This window comes from Syngnathus leptorhynchus, chromosome 22, assembly GCF_054491065.1.
Source record: "Syngnathus leptorhynchus isolate UIUO chromosome 22, UIUO_Slep, whole genome shotgun sequence".
NCBI lineage: Eukaryota > Metazoa > Chordata > Actinopteri > Syngnathiformes > Syngnathidae > Syngnathus > Syngnathus leptorhynchus.
In genome coordinates, this window is record NC_141216.1 from 1,659,131 (window position 1) to 1,676,802 (window position 17,672).

Genomic DNA, 17,672 nt, shown 5'->3' on the forward strand with positions numbered 1-17,672 from the left:
GCACGCGCTTACAATTTACGAGGGCAACAAAAGAAGAAGTCATGTGCCATTGAAAAACAAAACTGTATCATGTAGAAGTAGAAAAACTCCCCAAAATTCCCCAAATGTGGATGAGAATTGAATAATGTCTTTCCACCGGAGAGATTTTGTGTTTGGCTATTAAGTAAGAGTCCACTCCCATCTCTGCTCCGATTACATCATCACAGATGCAACCCATCCTCCACACTCACTCGCTCACTCTCACTTTTGCAAATCCTCATCCACTGAGCAATTTTCGTTTCAAATCCTTCAGGCCATGCAAAGACAATTTGAACACTTTGGAATGTTTTGATGTATGTGTGTGTGTGTGTGTGTTCTTAGAACGATGAGGTGGTCCTACAGTGTTCGGCCACAATACATAAAGAGCAACAGAAACTCTGCCTCGCTGCAGAAGGCTTTGGAAACAGGCTGTGTTTCCTTGAATCCATCTCAAACTCCAAGGTACTGATTGGACCTTTGCACACGAGTCAAGTTTGCCGAATGGAGCTAACCTTTTTTTTTTTTATTTTGCTGTTGTTGTTCCAGAATGTACCTCCAGATCTATCCATCTGTACTTTTGTGTTGGAGCAGTCACTGTCGGTTCGAGCTCTTCAGGAGATGCTGGCTAGTACTGAAGAGAAGACCGGGGGAGTGAGTCGCGCGAGTTTGATCATATTTTCCAATACTTTGTTTCTTCTGATCATTTTCTTTTCCCAGACAATCCAAGGGGGTGGACATCGCACTTCGTTATATGGACACGCCATACTTCTACGACACTCGTACAGTGGAATGGTCTGCACAGTTTTGTTCTTTCAAGTTTCAGATGAAGTCCTACATTGATTGTGTTGCCGTTGTGTTTCCGCACAGTATCTGTGTTGTCTATCCACCTCGCGATCATCCACAGACAAATTAGCTTTTGATGTGGGGCTGCAGGAGGACACCACAGGTATTTATGGAACATCTCAAATGAAGTTCTAAATCTTTTGGCAGCTAGCTATAAATATCAGCGAGTATCATCTTTTGTTTGAACCTTGTGTTCAGGTGAGGCATGCTGGTGGACCATTCATCCAGCATCAAAGCAACGTTCTGAGGGGGAAAAGGTTAGGGTGGGGGATGATCTCATTCTTGTCAGCATCTCATCGGAGAGATATCTGGTAATTTGCTTCTGAAACGATTCTTTTAGTCAGCCAGGCAAGATTTTTTGGGCTTCTCCCTGGATTAAAAAATATATATATATATATCTGTTATGATTGGAATGATGTTTGTTTTCCTATAGCATCTGTCCTATGGCAACCAGTGTCAAAATGTAGACGCGGCTTTCCAGCAGACGCTCTGGAGCATTACTCCAATCTGTTCCGGTAGTGAAGTAGCACAAGGTACGCAAATATATCTCCATTCATCTTTGTTATCTTTTTTTGATTTGGGTCAGAGCACAAGGTGATGGCTTTTCATCTTGGCTCACTGTGAAATGTATTTGTTGAAGACTATTAAAAACTATTGGGACGACTTTGTGACCGTTTACGACCTTAAACAAAAAAAAAATTAGAATACTAAAATATTATAATGGCAGCACATGGAGACCTCCCAGAGGGATCTTGATATTTCTCTGATGTCACATTTTTTCCTATCTCCCTTTGTCTGCAGGTTTCTTGATAGGAGGAGATGTCTTGCGCCTCCTTCATGGTCACATGGATGAGTGTTTAACCGTTCCATCAGAAGATCACGGGGAGGAGCAAAAGAGGTCATTTGCTACAAATTTTGGCGGGATTTTCTTCCCACACTTAAAGAAAATCTATTATTTTTAAAGCAATTGAAAGATGATTGTTTTTTTTTTTCATGAAAAATGTGACAGAATGATGATATAAAGGAGTCTTGATGATATGGGGACTAATGTGTTATTATTCTCCTCTTTCCTTCTTGTTCCGATTTAGAAGGGTGCATTATGAGGGCGGAGCGGTGTCCAGCCACGCCAGGTCGCTGTGGAGGCTGGAGACACTGCGAGTTCTGTAAGTATTGTGGAAAGACAATACAAATGAGATGCTCCGATTCATTTGTCTTTGCGTCCAGGTGGAGCGGTAGTCACATTCGCTGGGGTCAGCCGTTCAGACTGAGACACGTGACGAGCGGACGTTACCTAAGCCTGACGGAGAAATCCTTACTACTGATGGAAAAAGACAAGGCCGACGCCAAGTCGACAGCTTTTTGTTTCCGATCTTCCAAGGTACGGATTGTGGTTTCTCCGCCTCGTATGTAGTCTTCAATTGTCTTTTTGTCTATTAGGAAAAGGTCGACCTTGGTGTAAAAAAGGAAGTGGATGGAATGGGGACCCCCGATATTAAATATGGTGACTCAGTGTGTTACATTCAACACGTTGACACGGGTCTGTGGCTCACCTACCAGACTGCTGATGCAAAATCTGCACGCATTGGTGACATTCAAAGAAAGGTCATCATCCAAATGATTTTTTTGTTTGTTTTGTATTTTCTGATGATATTTTTGCTTCCGTTCAGGCCCTCATGCACCACGAAGGTCACATGGACGACGGGCTGACATTGTCTCGTTCACAACATGAAGAAAGTCACACCGCCAGAGTCATCCGCAGTACTGTCTTCTTATTCAACCTGTTCATCAGGTGGGTGCAACATTTGAATTTCAAGCCGTGACACACAATGAATTTGTTCTTCTCATTCCCAGGAGTCTGGATACATTAAGAGCAAAAGGAAAGAGCGCAAGTTTTGATATCCCAATTGACTCAATCAGCCTGAGTCTTCAGGATCTGATTGGCTACTTCCAGCCACCTGATGATCACCTGGACCATGAAGACAAGCAGAATCTTCTTCGAGCTTTGAAAAACAGGCAGAACCTCTTTCAAGAAGAGGTGTGTGTGTGTGATTTGGACCAAAAGGTCTATCACATTGGATTAAATGAGCATTTTGCGTCCGTAGGGAATGATCTCCTTGGTCTTGGAGTGTATCGATCGACTCCACGCCTATAGCAGTGCGGCCCATTTCACAGAAGCAGCTGGAAAGGAAGCAGGAGAGGCCTGGAGCTCCAGCCTTAACTCTCTCTACCAACTACTTGGTATATACAGCGCGCGTTTACACGAATGGCACGCTACGTTTCACCACAACGCTTCTTTCCCTCGCTCGCTCTTCTAGCCGCACTCATCAGGGGTAGCAGAAAGAACTGCGCTCAGTTCTCCGGTTCCTTAGACTGGCTCGTCAGCAGGCTGGAGAGACTGGAGGCCTCCTCTGGTACGTATGGATTCATGTTCTCTCTGTGGGCTCTGAAGCATAATCAAAAAAGTTGCACACGCACAAGTTGGAGCAAAAGTAAACAACTTCATCATGCCTGCCTATATTTGGAAGTGCAACCTACTCTGAGCTGATCATAACACGCTCCATCTATTTTTCATGGACAATCATTTCCATCCAGGCATACTGGAGGTCCTTCATTGTGTCCTGGTGGAGAGTCCCGAAGCACTGAATCTTATCAAAGAGGGCCATATCAAATCGATCATTTCTCTTCTGGATAAACATGGACGCAATCACAAGGTATTTGTGGAAATGAAAACAACAAGCAAAAAAAGCATTCATTCATTCATCAGGATTTCTTTTTGTGTTGAGGTTCTGGACGTGTTGTGTTCGCTTTGCGTGTGTCACGGTGTGGCCGTCCGTTCCAACCAGCACCTGATCTGTGACAATCTACTGCCCGGAAGAGACTTGTTACTTCAGACACGCCTGATCAATTACGTAAGCAGGTAGAAAGACAATCAACAGTCCAGTATGCAATGGTTTCAGCGTCTCCCAGCTGATTTAGTGACATCATGTTTTGTTTTTCTTCTCTCAGCATGTGCCCTAATATCTTCCTGGGGGTCAGCGAAGGCTCGGCGCAGTATAAGAAGTGGTACTATGAGCTGATTGTAGACCAAGCGCTGCCATTTGTCACCGCTGAGGCTTCTCACCTCAGAGTGGGCTGGGCCAACACCAACGGTTATATGCCCTGCCCCAGCGGCGGGGAGGTTTGGGGCGGCAACGGAGTGGGCGACGATCTTTACTCCTTTGGTTTCGATGGACTCCATCTTTGGACGGGTAAACAACATAAGCCTCCTGTGCGTATGACTTCACCCTACACTGGTCAGATATGGAATGTAAATTTTCCCTGCAGGATGTATCGCAAAGACTGTTAATTCGCCCAATCAGCACCTTCTGAAAGCAGATGATGTGGTGAGCTGCTGCTTGGACCTCAGCGTGCCCAGTATCTCCTTCAGGATCAACGGCCAACCGGTTCAGGGCATGTTTGAGAACTTCAACTCCGATGGGCTTTTTTTCCCAGTGGCCAGCTTCTCTGCTGGAGTTAAGTCAGTGCAAATCAATCCTAAGCATCCATACAAAGGTAACGAAGGCCTCCACCCGCTCACCTGTTCCTCTCCGTCTTGTCTTCGCATAGGCTTCGTTTTCTTCTCGGGGGTCGGCACGGAGAGTTTAAGTTCCTCCCTCCTCCGGGTTACGCTCCTTGCTTTGAGGCCGTATTGCCCAGAGAAAAACTCAAACTGGAGCCCAGTCAACACCAGACTGCTGCCAGAGACCTTTTGGGGCCTTCTGTCACGATGAGCCAGGCAGCATTCACGCCTATGCCCGTCAACACCAGCCAGGTCAAGATGAATCTTCTTGAATCTTGAAATGCACCGATGGGACAGAATTTGGAGTTTAAGTCCAACTGTTCTCTCTCTGTAGATTGTTTTGCCATTTCACTTGGAGAAGATCAAGGAGAAACTTGCAGAAAACATCCATGAGCTGTGGGTGATGAACAAGATTGAAATTGGCTGGACTTATGGTGCCGTGAGTATCGACAATCCTCTCCAATTTCGGCAGTCTTGGAGGAGTCGCACACCGGAATCCGACTCTTGACTTGCCATTTGTGTTTTCAGGTACGAGATGACACCAAGCGCCAACACCCATGTCTGGTGGAGTTCTCCAAGTTACCGGAACAGGAACGAAGTTACAACTTACAGATGTCTGTGGAAACTCTGAAGTAAAGTATTGCTGCATCACGAAAGACACAGTAGAACCATTTTGGGAACCTTATTAACCAAGTTTTTTTCCTCTACTGAAAATTGACCTACAATATTTCCTCCCATTTTCAGCAAGGAAATAAATCTGATAATATCCATCTTAGTTTTGATTCATAAGTATACAGAGCCCAATCTTCCCAACACTAAGGATTTTGTGTGTTGGCCTGTGTGTCTCAGAACTCTTCTTGCTTTGGGGTGCCATGTTGGTCTTGCAGATGAACATGCTGTGGAGAAAGTCAAAAGTTTAAAACTGTCATCAAGGTGAGTTATCTTTCCTGAAAAGGCATGTTAAGCTGACCGGGAAGCCTGATTTTTTTTTCTTCTCCAGCTATGAGTTGTCTAGAGGTTATAAACCTGCTCCCCTGGACCTCTGTCACATCAAACTGACCTCCACTCAGGAAGCCATGGTGGACAAATTGGCTGAAAACGCACACAATGTCTGGGCCAGAGACCGCATCCGTCAGGGTTGGACTTATGGTATTCAACAGGTAACCAATTTTCTCAATTTCTATTAGCCTGAAATATCCAGTCAAAGTAGCGGATATGTTTCTTTGAATTCAATTTCAAATATAATGATTGCTTTGACCTACTTTTCTCGTTTGCGTCAGGATGTGAAGAATCGGCGAAATCCTCGTCTGGTGCCCTACAGTCTGTTGGATGAGAGAACCAAGAAGTCCAACAAAGACAGTTTGAGAGAAGCTGTCAGAACTCTACTTGGCTATGGATACAACTTGGAAGCTCCTGACCAGGATCACAGTAAAATACTTGACATCATTCTATCCACAACATTTGATGCTGTAGCTTCATAATTCTCTGTCGCCCCTTTACTTTCCTAGCTCTCTACGATCAGAGCAACACGTCTGCCGAAAGGTTCCGGATCTTCAGAGCCGAACGATCTTATTGCGTGAACGCCGGGAAATGGTATTTTGAGCTTGAGGTAAAGAAAGGGGAAAAAGAGCCTTTGTATTTTGGTGAAGAATTTCGGGGATGAGAACTCTGAGTGCATTTGTCTCAGGTATTGACTGCGGGAGAAATGAGGGTTGGATGGGCAAGACCAGGATGTCTGCCAGATCTGGAATTGGGTTCAGATGAACAGGCCTTTGTCTTTGATGGATTCAAGGTAGCTGCATGACTCCATCTTTGAGTAGTCAAATGGAATGGATTTTGAATGAGATAGTTTTTTTGCAGGTTCAACGGTGGCATCAGGGCAATGAGCATTTTGGACGCGCCTGGCAGGCAGGTGATGTTGTTGGCTGTATGGTGGACTTGAATGAACACACCATGATGTTCACCCTTAATGGAGAAATACTGCTTGATGACTCTGGATCGGAACTGGCTTTCAAAGACTTTGATGTCGGTGAAGGTGGGTCACACCTTTTTTTTTTGCTTCTTCCTTCCATGGGACAGTCATCATTTGTTTGTTTCTTCCCTAAGGTTTCATCCCAGTGTGCAGTTTGGGTGTATGCCAAGCTGGGAGGATTGACTTTGGTAAACATGTCAGCACCCTGAAATACTTCACCATATGTGGTCTGCAGGAAGGCTATGAACCTTTTGCTGTCAACATGAATCGTGATGTGACTATATGGCTCAGTAAAAGGCTTCCCCAGTTTGTACCGATACCACCCGACCACCAACATATCGAGGTCAAGAGACTTTCCTTTTTTCAGACTTGTGGATGTGAAACTGGAAAATGGAATTCTTTTTTTTTTTCCTCTTGAAGGTGACAAGAACAGATGGGACAGTGGACTCTTGTCCTTGTCTGAAGGTCACACAAAAGTCATTTAGTTCACAAAACAGCAACACGGATATTACGTTCTACAGACTGAGCATGCCTATGGAATGCGCCGAATCTTTCTCCAAACCTCTGTCGTCCTCTGACCTCTTGTCACTTAAGACGGTAAGATCCAAAATAGTTTGACAAGAATATGTTTTACACCACAGTCCCTTTGTGCGTAGGAGCTGGAAGACTTTGAAAGCGATTTTGAGGTCCTTGTGAAAACACCTCATGGCCACAATGGTCCAGACAGAGGTGAATTCAACAACCACAAAGATTACCACCAAGAGAAAACCTCCAAACTCAAACAGAGGTGAAGAAGCCATTCCTTCATCTTTCAAAAAGTCGCCTCATCAAATCACAATTGAACCTTTTTTCTTCCCCCGGCAGGTTTTTGTTAAAGAAGAATAAAGCAGACAACCTTTATCGCAGCCCTCCCTGTCTATCAGAAGACGTGATGCTTGATGACAGGAACGAATATGAAGTACTCATGCAAGCATCTACTGTAAGAGCAGAAAACCTTTTAAGAACCTGTAACACTGTGTCTTACATACAAGTCCTCACATCTCTTCCAATAGCACTCGTATTCCGTAAGGATCTTCCCTGGCCAGGAGCCCAGCAATGTGTGGGTGGGCTGGGTCACCTCTGACTTTCATCAGTATGAACCCAACTTTGGCTTGGACAAGGTCCAAACTGTAACCGTGACTTTGGGAGATGAGAAAGGCAAAGTTCACGAGAGGTGAGTCAAGTTATATTCGCTCCGTGTTTTAGGTATCATAAGATTGAAGAAGAACCTCAGCATCTTCTCAACTTGCAGTATAAAACGCAGTAATTGTTACATGGTGTGGGCTGGAGAGAGCAGCAGTCCCGAAGGAAGGAATAACAACGGTTTGGAGATTGGATGTTTGCTCGACACGGCAAACGGACTGCTCTCCTTTACCGCTAACGGCAAAGAGCTCGGCACATACTACCAGGTTTGTAGCTCACACGGAAGCTCGTCAAGGAACTGAAATGGATGAATCCAAATGTTTTGATCTCAGTTGGAGCCCAGTACCAAACTCTTCCCGGCCGTCTTTGCCAAGGCGACCAGTCCCAATGTGTTCCAGTTTGAACTGGGGCAAATGAAGGTGAGATATCACCCCAAATTCACCATAGGATGAAAAATAAAAGACTTTGTTGTCTGTTTCTGTCCCATTAGAATGTGATGCCTCTGTCAGCTGGTTTATTTAAAAGTGAGAGGAAGAACTCAGTCCCTCAATGTCCTCCCAGGCTTCATGTCCAATTTCTCACACCTGTATTATGGAGTCGTGTTCCCAACGACTATCCCAAGGTAACGCCGGCCTCTTTTCATTTTGCATGCGGTGAAAAGCGTTTGTCTCCACAGGTGTCAGTATCCCGAGCCAACGACCGACACGGTTGGCTGGTCCAATGTAATGAACCTTTACAGTTTTTGTCTCTGCACATCCCGGAAGAGAACAGGTGGAATGCACATTTTCCACTTGTGTACTACTTGAAGATCTCATTCAGTCTACGCGTTGTCATTCAGGTCACTGGATGTCTTGGAGCTGACGGAGAGGAGAGATTTATTAAAGTTTCACTCTCATACTCTGAGATTGTATTCTGCAATCTGTGCCTTGGGGAACAACCGGGTCGCTCATGCACTTTGCTCACATGTGGATGAGGCGCAGCTTTTGCACGCCATCGAGAGTAAATATATGCCAGGTGAATATCGATATTCTGTATTTGCTTTCGTGAGGACGCAAAATGACTGAAGTTTTATTTTCAGGTTTGCTACGTGCGGGCTACTATGACCTCTTGATGGACATCCACCTGAGCAATTACGCAACCGCTCGTCTTATGATGAACAACGAGTACATTGTTCCCATGACCGGCGAAACCAAGAGTATCACCCTTTTTCCCAATGAGGAAAAAAAACACGGCGTGCCAGGCATCGGTCTCAGCACTTCCCTGAGACCGAGAATGCAATTTGCATCCCCGAGTTTTGTCAGCGCTTCGGGATGGTCGCAATTTAGCACAAATTTCAACAACGGCGCCGTCGATTCTTGCCAGTACAGCCCTGAATTCCCCTTGGATGTATTAAAAACCAAAACTGTTGAGATGCTGACTGAGGCGGTATGTGAGGGGAACATGCATGTCAGAGATCCCATCGGGGGCAGCACGGAATTTCTCTTTGTGCCGCTCATCAAGCTTTTTTACACCATGCTCATCATGGGTGTTTTCCAAAACGGAGATCTGAAGAAAATACTGCGACTCATCGAGCCGTCCGTGTTCTCGGAGAAATTTGAGGAGGAAATGCACAAGAAGTTGGGAAATGAGGAAGGAAAAGAAGATGAAGGCCAAAGCATACCCAAGGAAGGATTGTTGCAAATGAAACTACCAGAACCTGTCAAACTTCAGGTAACATGAAAAAAAATCAAAGCAGCTTTTCATGAATAATATGAAATGCACTTTTTTTTTGGTGTGCCCTAGATGTGCCACGTTCTTCAGTACCTGTGTGACTGCCAGGTACGTCATCGTATCGAAGCGGTCGTGGCCTTTTCGGATGATTTCGTAGCCTGTCTCCAAGAAAACCAACGTTTTCGCTACAATGAAGTCATGCTCGCGCTCAACATGTCTGCTGCTCTCACCGCCAAAAAGACCAAGGAGTTCCGCTCGCCACCTCAGGAACAGGTTTGCAGATATTTAATGCTGGCAGAACATCCCATCATAAACTATCTTGATCGAGTCCTATGTGCTAAAGTGACTGAAATGATTTTGCAAGTAAAACTGGATTGAGATGAAAATTCGATCTTTGTGCAGATCAACATGTTGCTGAACTTTAAGAAGGAGATGCAAGAATGCCCCTGTCCCCAATATATCCGAGAACAGCTGCTGGACTTCCATGAGGACCTCATGAAACACTGTGGTAAAATCATTTCTCTCTTTGATTGATCAAAATGATTTCTTCCTCAATCCGCCGGATTTTGCCATCTCAGGAATAGAGATCATTGAAGACGGCTCTTTAGACGGAGAAGGTAATTTCGACTTTCGAGGTCGACTGATGTCCTTGGTGGAAAAAGTGTCATACCTGAAGAACAAGATTGTCAACCCGCCAAAGGAAAACCCAGATCGAAAAGCCAGTAAGTTTCCCTGGAGTGTTGAATGACGAAAAGGTCTCCATGTGCGATTGTCTCCATTTCTTCAGGTACATTACAGCAGTTGATTTCCGAGACCATGGTCCGGTGGGCTCAGGAGTCTGTTATTGAGGATCCAGAGCTCGTCAGAGCCATGTTTGTCCTCTTGCACCGACAGTATGATGGCATTGGAGGACAGGTTCTGCCTTTTTTGATTTTCCCAAAATAGTCTCTGTGCAAAAAAATAGATGGAGTATTTCTATTTCTGTATGTCATACCTACAATGACATGAACTTCAAGCCTGCATGCATTTTAATCTGGAATTTAGTGTATTCTAAAAAAAAAAATATTTGTCTTCTCTGTCTAGGTTCGGGCTCTCCCCAAGACTTACACAATCAACTCGGTATCAATCGAGGACACTATCAACCTGCTCGCTGCTCTTGGTCAGATTAGATCGTTGCTGAGTGTAAGGATGGGAAGAGAAGAGGAGAAGCTGATGATAAGGGGACTGGGGTGAGGAGATGTTCCTCTTCCAAAAATAATCATCCTATTCATATTGGATAATAATAATTTTTTTTAATGCAGTGATATTATGAACAATAAAGTGTTCTACCAGCATCCGAACTTGATGAGAGCGTTGGGGATGCACGAGACTGTCATGGAAGTCATGGTGAACGTGCTCAGTGGAGGAGTTTCAAAGGTACGATGGGCTACAATCAAAGATGTTGTCCTTTCAAGAAATGCCATCGCAATATTTGTTTTGGGTTTTTGCAGGAAATCACCTTTCCTAAAATGGTGGCCAACTGTTGTCGTTTTCTTTGTTACTTCTGTCGAATCAGCCGTCAAAACCAGAAAGCCATGTTTGATCATCTCAGCTACTTGCTGGAGAACAGCAGTGTTGGCCTTGGTGAGTGATTGTATGTATTTGAAATGCCATTTGGATTGTTTGTTTTTTTGCATTTGTATTTTCAGCATCTCCATCGATGCGAGGAGCCACGCCTCTTGATGTGGCTGCTGCATCCGTGATGGACAACAATGAGTTGGCACTCGCTTTGAGAGAGCCAGATTTGGAGAAGGTGACGTTTGTGTATCATTTGGCACGCAAATTCTGCCCTCATTTACTTTGTCTAATTTCTTTTCTCAGGTGGTTCAGTATCTCGCTGGCTGTGGTCTGCAGAGCTGCACCATGCTGGTGTGTAAAGGATATCCTGACATTGGTTGGAACCCTGTGGAAGGAGAACGCTACCTTGACTTTTTGCGTTTCGCTGTATTTTGCAATGGTAAACATTTCACCACTAAATGTTTCGTCAAAGTAGCGTTTGGCATTCAGGTTGAGTTCTTTCTCCTGGGTGATAGGTGAAAGTGTGGAAGAGAACGCCAACGTTGTGGTGAGACTTCTCATCCGCCGACCGGAATGTTTCGGCCCGGCACTTCGGGGAGAAGGTGGTGATGGATTGTTGGCCACAATGGAAGAAGCAATTAAGATTTCCCTTGATCCTTCAAGAGATGGTCCTTCCTTGGTATCAGAAAGCAGCAATATTCCGTAAGACAATGCCCAAAACATAAGATATGATTCTCATCAGATGTTGATATTAAAAAAAACATAGAATAAATATGATTCATTTGTGTTTCTGTGTGTGCCCGATATAGTAATGACGGGCGACAGGAAGAAGATGACACCATCCACTTGGGGAACGCCATCATGACCTTCTATGCAGCTCTGATTGACCTGCTGGGACGTTGTGGTCCAGAGATGCATGTGAGACACACAAATTCGGCACAAAGAAATGTCCGTACCGTCGCCTAATAAATGATTTGAATTCCAGTTGATACATGCCGGTAAAGGTGAAGCAATCCGCATCAGAGCTATTTTAAGGTCTCTCATTCCCATCGAAGATCTGGTGGGTGTCATCTGCATCCCGTTCTCTATGCCGAGCCTGGGAAAGGGTAAGTTTGTTGTGTCCAAATCAACATCAGCTATTCTTCTAACAGAAAGTGACAATTACCTAGATGGGGTAGTGTTGGAGCCAGACATGTCAGCTGGCTTCTGTCCGGATCATAAAGCGGCCATGGTGTTGTTTTTGGACCGGGTCTATGGTGTACAAGACCAGAATTTCCTCCTTCATCTGCTGGAAGTTGGCTTCTTACCAGACCTCAGAGCTGCAGCTTCATTGGACACTGTTAGTTTGGGTCTTTTTTTTTTTGTGTGTGTGTCGTGTGCACGATCTATTCTATTTCCATCTCATTTGTTATCTTTGTTTTTTTCTTTTGTGTTAGGCAGCTCTTAGTGCCACAGATATGGCTCTTGCCCTCAACAGGTATCTGTGCACAGCGGTATTACCACTTCTGACCAAATGCGCACCGCTGTTTGCCGGGACGGAGCCATTTGCGTCACTCATCGATTCCCTCCTTCATACGGTTTACCGTCTATCCAAAGGCTGCTGCCTTACCAAAGCTCAGCGAGATTCCATTGAAGAATGTCTTCTGGCAGTTTGTGGGTAAGAGTAGAATGACAACCTATTTGTGAAAACAGGAAATCATTTGACATGCATGGCAATGTTCATCCCGTTTCACTTTTCTCCGCAGTAAACTAAGGCCTTCAATGATGCAGCATCTACTGAGGAGGCTTGTGTTTGACATTCCCTTGCTGAATGAACATACCAAGATGCCTTTGAAGGTCCCGAAAGAGCAATTGATCATTGATTCTGTGAGGGATGAGTGTGTTTATGAATATTATTCGTGACTTTCGACAGCTTTTGACCAATCACTACGAGCGTTGTTGGAAGTACTACTGCCTGACTGCAGGCTGGGGCAGTTTTGGTGCCGCATCCGATGAAGAACTTCACCTTTCCAGGAAATTATTCTGGGGAATATTTGACGCGCTCTCTCATAAAGTAAGCAGAATTGGAGGCTAACCACGGACACGATTCAAATGATCATGTTTGTCTTTTTGTTTCTTAGCCGTATGACCAGGAGCTGTTTAAGATTGCGTTGTCATGCCTCAGCGCAGTTGGAGGAGCTCTTCCTCCAGATTATATGGAGTCCAATTACATGGCCATGATGGACAAACAATCATCTCTGGACTCTGAAGGAAACTTCACTCCACAGCCTGCAGACACTGCCAAGTATACAATTGATTGATAGTTTTCAATGATTTGTCATATTCTTAACCTCGTAGAGCTTTCTGCAAATTGTTTTATCAAATGTTCATGCTGTTTGTTGAAAATAATCATAAATAATTCATCATTCATCCATCCATTTTCTATATCCTTACCAAACCAGACTTAAAAAACACAAAGTTACTAAATGTAATGGAACTGTGTAGCTTTATCCAACAATACCGTAATTCTCTAATCCTCACTGTTGCTTTGTCTTTTATAGTGTAACGGTACCAGAAAATTTGGACATTTTCATAGCCAGATATGCAGAACATAACCATGAGAAGTGGTGTTTCGAAAAGGTAGAAATCAAATTCATTTCACAGAAATCAATAGTTTTGATATTTTGACTTTTTGGTTTTGGTTTTTCAGTTATCCAATGGCTGGTCATACGGGGAAAATGCATGTGAAATATCCAGGAGCCACCATTTATTAAAACCATTTAAAGCACTCTCTGATAAGGTAATATACATGTTTTTTGTATTGTTTTGTTACTCATGACCAAAGTTCAAAACTTGTGACATTCTAAAGGGTGTGTGAAGTTGTTGTACGACATTAGAATGCAAATAGCTAAATAGCTATACATACTGTGTAGAGCGAGGAGTAAAATAACAAGCGTTAGCAGCCAACATATTGAATAATAGTAATGTGGTAATGTCACAAAAAGGGATATTGCTTGAATTCCTTATAAAACCTTTGTTGTTTAGCATTTCATTCAAACATTGCTCACATATAAGCTAATAGCTATTAGCTATTAGCTTAGATGCTATGCAACAGGTTGTTCATCATTAGTGGTAGGAGTCTATTAATGTAAATATAAAATATATAATAATTTTTTTTTTACTCCAAAAGATAGTTACTTGAATAATTGGAGAAGTATCCAAAAATATATAGCCACTAATATGTACATTACACTGGATGTCAATACTGTTGTTGTATTGAGACAAAATGTTTGTTTATTTCATTTAGGATAAAGAGTTATACTGTTTGCCAATCAGAGAGTGTCTAAAGACCATGCTTTCTTGGGGATGGAGCATCAACAGGATACGAGATAGTGACACTGCCAACCTCCAGAACAAATCTAGGAGGATATCGCTGGCCAGCCAGGTATACGAGTATTATCCGAGTCATAGTAATTCGGTATGTCGACTCCAGTTTCCTTCCAAAAGCATGCATGGTAGGTCGGCTGATTGACCACCTCAAATTGTCTGATTGTGACTGTGAATTTGTGCCAATCAAAGATGTTATCATTCAAAAAATCATTTGTTTCCCAGCCGTCCTTGGAAGGAGCTCAAAGTTTCAATCCCAGACCCACTGATATGAGCAATGTTACATTGTCCAGGGACACACAGGTATTGAATATATCTATTATTTAAACACACCTACTAAATTTGAATGCCTGTACATTTTTGCGTTTTGCAGTCAATGGCAGAGCTGCTCGCCGAGAACTATCACAACATCTGGGCCAAGAAAAAGAAAATTGATCTTGAAGCCAAAGGTGAAAATACTAAATATGATAATTAAACTAACCCAAGTCAGATGCATTGTAGTACAGGGCTTCTTGGGACAAAAGAAAATTGGCATGTATTTTTTCACATCTGTTAGAGTGCTTTTTATTTTGTTGTTTATTTATGCCAGGTGGAGGAACACACCCCTTATTGGTTCCCTTCGATACACTGACTGCCAAAGAGAAATTAAAAGACAGACAAAAAGCACAGGATATCCTCAAGTTCCTCCAGATCAATGGTTACACTGTATCAAGGTAGGAAATGTATTTATTGCCACCCGTCCCCTTTTTCCCATGAATATCTGTATTGAGACTTTTGTTTCTTGTTTTCAGAGGTGTGAAGTCGCAGGAGTTGGACTCGCCAGCCACAGAGAAACGATTTGCTTACACTTTCCTTTTGCAACTCATCAAAAACGTAGACCAGGCCCACGAGCACATGATGAAGTTCGGTGAGACCCTTTGATTTGAATTCCATAACCGCTAGCAGCATCCGAGACTTTACAGCTTTACTCAGTATTGATGGGCCAAACGTGCAGACGAGTGAATCCACATTTGTCTTCGATCATCTCTAGACATAACGAGAACAAGACAAAAGGGAGTAAAGAGTCCTCATGAACAACAGATGAAGTTCTTTGGAAAGGTCGGAACTCAGAAGCATTTTAATTTAACAATGAAAAGAATGTTCCAGGATTTGTTGTTACATTAATTGTCCAATTTCCCCATAGGTTGTCTTGCCATTGGTGGATCAATACTTCAAAAACCATCGGATGTACTTCCTATCTACTTCCATCCATCCCATAAGCAGTGGTGGGCATGCCTCCAACAAGGAGAAAGAGATGGTAACAAGGTGATTGTGACAAATCATTTCCCGGAGAGACAGGATTTGCCAAACTAGACCTTGTCTGTATGTCGGAAATAGCAATTGTTTGTGGTAGGGATTGGTTTCTCATTCTCCTCGGTCTTTTTTTCCTCTTGGGTGTCTCATCATAACTGTTTTTTCATTTTTTTTCTCCTCCCCTTCCTGCCTCTTCCTCCTCATTTGATTTTGTTTCTAGTCTTTTCTGCAAACTGGGAGTACTTGTCAGAAATAGGATATCCTTATTTGGTAAGAATGGTTTATGGCTTATGCTTGCACTTCTGATCACAAGCTCAAACTCCCATCAAACCCCCACGCCTCTTTGTTTTTTCCAAAAAGCCAGCACTAAATTCCAATTTGCATGATTCAAGTATAATTTCATTAAGGAATGTGGAATTCTTAATTACAATTTCATATAGCAAGTTGATAGATGATGGAAGGATAGATGATGGAAGGATGGACGGGCCAGCCAAGAACCTGCTTTGATAATAATACGTGCATACTGTCTACAGAGATTTTTGTAATACTTCTAAAAGTCGAATGAACTTGTATTTGCACCTTATTATTTACCATTTTCTTGAAAAGATGTCATTGTTAAGCTTGATGCCCTGCTGTGAAATATATATTTTTATATTTCATGAAGTATTTGAAGGAAGACATCACTCCCACCACGCTGCTCTCCTCAACAGCTTCTATTTCTTTTTTGTCATCCGTGGACCATCATCGCAAAGTCTTTAACATCTTTCCTGATTTCTTGTGTTGTTGTTTTTTTTTTTTTTTTGTTTTACGTTAGGTAATAATGCCACATCCATAGTAAACTGTTTGCAAATACTGGGACAAAGTCTGGATGCCAGGTAATGCTTTACACTATTTTTTTCTAAATAAAAAAAAAATATATTTTTGTAAGTACAATTGGTGACTAACTTTGTCAATGTTATTGTGTATTAGAACAGTGATGAAGACAGGCTTGGAGTCAGTCAAGACAGCACTTCAGTCCTACTTTGAGAGTGCAGCAGAAGCTTTGGAGAAGACTCAAGAGAACTTAAAGCTTGGTCAATTCACTCACAGCAAAGAACAGCCCAGAGGCGTCCCTCAAATCATCAACTATACCACCTTTGGCCTGCTTCCCATCTTGTCTTCCTTGTTTGAACACATTGGAAAGAATAATTTTGGAGAAGATCTAATATGTGCGTATACATTTAAGCTTTGTTTTATTTATATACTTTGTAGATGGGTCACACATTCGCTCCTCTCGATACTTTTTTGTACATTCATAATGCCAAGTTACACTTATACACCAATGAATGTGATCACATTTTTGTTCTTAGTGGATGAGGTCCAGGTTTCCTGCTACAGAATCCTCAACAGTCTCTACTTTCTGGGAACCAATGAAAGCATATTTGTAGAGAGGTATGTATATCATAATAACTTCATCCTTAGGCCCATTAAATCCACTAATAAAAGAGCCATGCAGATATTTTAGGATCATGATCTCCCATTTGTCACCGTCTTCTCCAGACATCGCCCGGCATTAGGAAAATGTTTGGCTGCTTTCTCAGCAGCCTTCCCAGTCGCCTTCCTGGAACCTCACGTTGACCATTTCAACAATTTCTCAATCTACAACAACAAAAGACCTAAAGACAGAAATGGTACTCGACTGACTTCCTTGATTATTCTACTACTGTCTTTGACTCTTTTTCTTGCTTTATTCTAGATCACGGTCTGCCAGGCCAGGTCATAGACATTTGTCCAATGATTCCAAATTTGGAGAAGTTACTGGAAGAAATTATTGAGGTGGCAGAGTCTGGAGTTAAATATACTCAAATGCCTCATGTCATGGAGGTATGTCATTCAATGGACTTTTAACCAGTTGTGATACTTTTTTTATTTTTTATTATTGAGCTCTGCTCTGGTGCTACAATGAGCTTGTTTGCATTTATGCAGGTGGTTTTACCAGTTTTGTGCAGCTACATGTCTCACTGGTGGGAAGACGGCCCAGAGAACAACCCAGATCAAGCCGACAGCTGTTGTACATCTGTGACCTCTGAACATATGAATATATTACTCGGAAACATCTTGAAAATCATCTACAACAATTTAGGGATCGACGAGGGGGCTTGGATGAAAAGACTTGCTGGTAAAATCATTTCA

At 42.9% G+C, this 17,672-nt stretch overlaps 1 protein-coding gene across 1 annotated transcript in view; it reads left to right on the forward strand.

Moving 5' to 3' along the window:
• The window catches only part of ryr2a (ryanodine receptor 2a (cardiac)), a 31,221-nt gene that overhangs the window by 1,163 nt on the left and 12,386 nt on the right, over positions 1-17,672 (forward strand). The window contains exons 2-72 of the mRNA XM_085904769.1: positions 361-480; positions 565-669; positions 736-810; positions 886-964; positions 1,060-1,172; positions 1,295-1,394; positions 1,663-1,759; positions 1,950-2,024; positions 2,086-2,239; positions 2,299-2,463; positions 2,529-2,650; positions 2,713-2,896; positions 2,964-3,099; positions 3,177-3,272; positions 3,454-3,572; positions 3,645-3,778; positions 3,868-4,109; positions 4,186-4,378; positions 4,468-4,672; positions 4,755-4,859; positions 4,949-5,052; positions 5,270-5,353; positions 5,421-5,580; positions 5,701-5,848; positions 5,929-6,029; positions 6,108-6,212; positions 6,281-6,455; positions 6,527-6,735; positions 6,813-6,989; positions 7,049-7,179; positions 7,257-7,371; positions 7,445-7,605; positions 7,684-7,840; positions 7,907-7,993; positions 8,065-8,196; positions 8,251-8,345; positions 8,413-8,588; positions 8,653-9,284; positions 9,357-9,557; positions 9,687-9,792; positions 9,863-10,006; positions 10,072-10,199; positions 10,368-10,513; positions 10,586-10,700; positions 10,775-10,907; positions 10,973-11,076; positions 11,145-11,280; positions 11,357-11,543; positions 11,651-11,759; positions 11,827-11,947; positions 12,011-12,180; positions 12,278-12,498; positions 12,587-12,677; positions 12,754-12,894; positions 12,962-13,125; positions 13,382-13,460; positions 13,531-13,620; positions 14,128-14,265; positions 14,433-14,510; positions 14,581-14,656; positions 14,797-14,920; positions 14,999-15,114; positions 15,238-15,305; positions 15,391-15,512; positions 15,721-15,770; positions 16,315-16,375; positions 16,470-16,708; positions 16,850-16,931; positions 17,040-17,170; positions 17,236-17,363; positions 17,466-17,658. Coding sequence (XP_085760895.1) covers positions 361-480; positions 565-669; positions 736-810; positions 886-964; positions 1,060-1,172; positions 1,295-1,394; positions 1,663-1,759; positions 1,950-2,024; positions 2,086-2,239; positions 2,299-2,463; positions 2,529-2,650; positions 2,713-2,896; positions 2,964-3,099; positions 3,177-3,272; positions 3,454-3,572; positions 3,645-3,778; positions 3,868-4,109; positions 4,186-4,378; positions 4,468-4,672; positions 4,755-4,859; positions 4,949-5,052; positions 5,270-5,353; positions 5,421-5,580; positions 5,701-5,848; positions 5,929-6,029; positions 6,108-6,212; positions 6,281-6,455; positions 6,527-6,735; positions 6,813-6,989; positions 7,049-7,179; positions 7,257-7,371; positions 7,445-7,605; positions 7,684-7,840; positions 7,907-7,993; positions 8,065-8,196; positions 8,251-8,345; positions 8,413-8,588; positions 8,653-9,284; positions 9,357-9,557; positions 9,687-9,792; positions 9,863-10,006; positions 10,072-10,199; positions 10,368-10,513; positions 10,586-10,700; positions 10,775-10,907; positions 10,973-11,076; positions 11,145-11,280; positions 11,357-11,543; positions 11,651-11,759; positions 11,827-11,947; positions 12,011-12,180; positions 12,278-12,498; positions 12,587-12,677; positions 12,754-12,894; positions 12,962-13,125; positions 13,382-13,460; positions 13,531-13,620; positions 14,128-14,265; positions 14,433-14,510; positions 14,581-14,656; positions 14,797-14,920; positions 14,999-15,114; positions 15,238-15,305; positions 15,391-15,512; positions 15,721-15,770; positions 16,315-16,375; positions 16,470-16,708; positions 16,850-16,931; positions 17,040-17,170; positions 17,236-17,363; positions 17,466-17,658 — 9,760 coding nt within the window. The remainder of the gene's footprint in view (positions 1-360; positions 481-564; positions 670-735; positions 811-885; positions 965-1,059; positions 1,173-1,294; positions 1,395-1,662; positions 1,760-1,949; positions 2,025-2,085; positions 2,240-2,298; positions 2,464-2,528; positions 2,651-2,712; positions 2,897-2,963; positions 3,100-3,176; positions 3,273-3,453; positions 3,573-3,644; positions 3,779-3,867; positions 4,110-4,185; positions 4,379-4,467; positions 4,673-4,754; positions 4,860-4,948; positions 5,053-5,269; positions 5,354-5,420; positions 5,581-5,700; positions 5,849-5,928; positions 6,030-6,107; positions 6,213-6,280; positions 6,456-6,526; positions 6,736-6,812; positions 6,990-7,048; positions 7,180-7,256; positions 7,372-7,444; positions 7,606-7,683; positions 7,841-7,906; positions 7,994-8,064; positions 8,197-8,250; positions 8,346-8,412; positions 8,589-8,652; positions 9,285-9,356; positions 9,558-9,686; positions 9,793-9,862; positions 10,007-10,071; positions 10,200-10,367; positions 10,514-10,585; positions 10,701-10,774; positions 10,908-10,972; positions 11,077-11,144; positions 11,281-11,356; positions 11,544-11,650; positions 11,760-11,826; positions 11,948-12,010; positions 12,181-12,277; positions 12,499-12,586; positions 12,678-12,753; positions 12,895-12,961; positions 13,126-13,381; positions 13,461-13,530; positions 13,621-14,127; positions 14,266-14,432; positions 14,511-14,580; positions 14,657-14,796; positions 14,921-14,998; positions 15,115-15,237; positions 15,306-15,390; positions 15,513-15,720; positions 15,771-16,314; positions 16,376-16,469; positions 16,709-16,849; positions 16,932-17,039; positions 17,171-17,235; positions 17,364-17,465; positions 17,659-17,672) is intronic.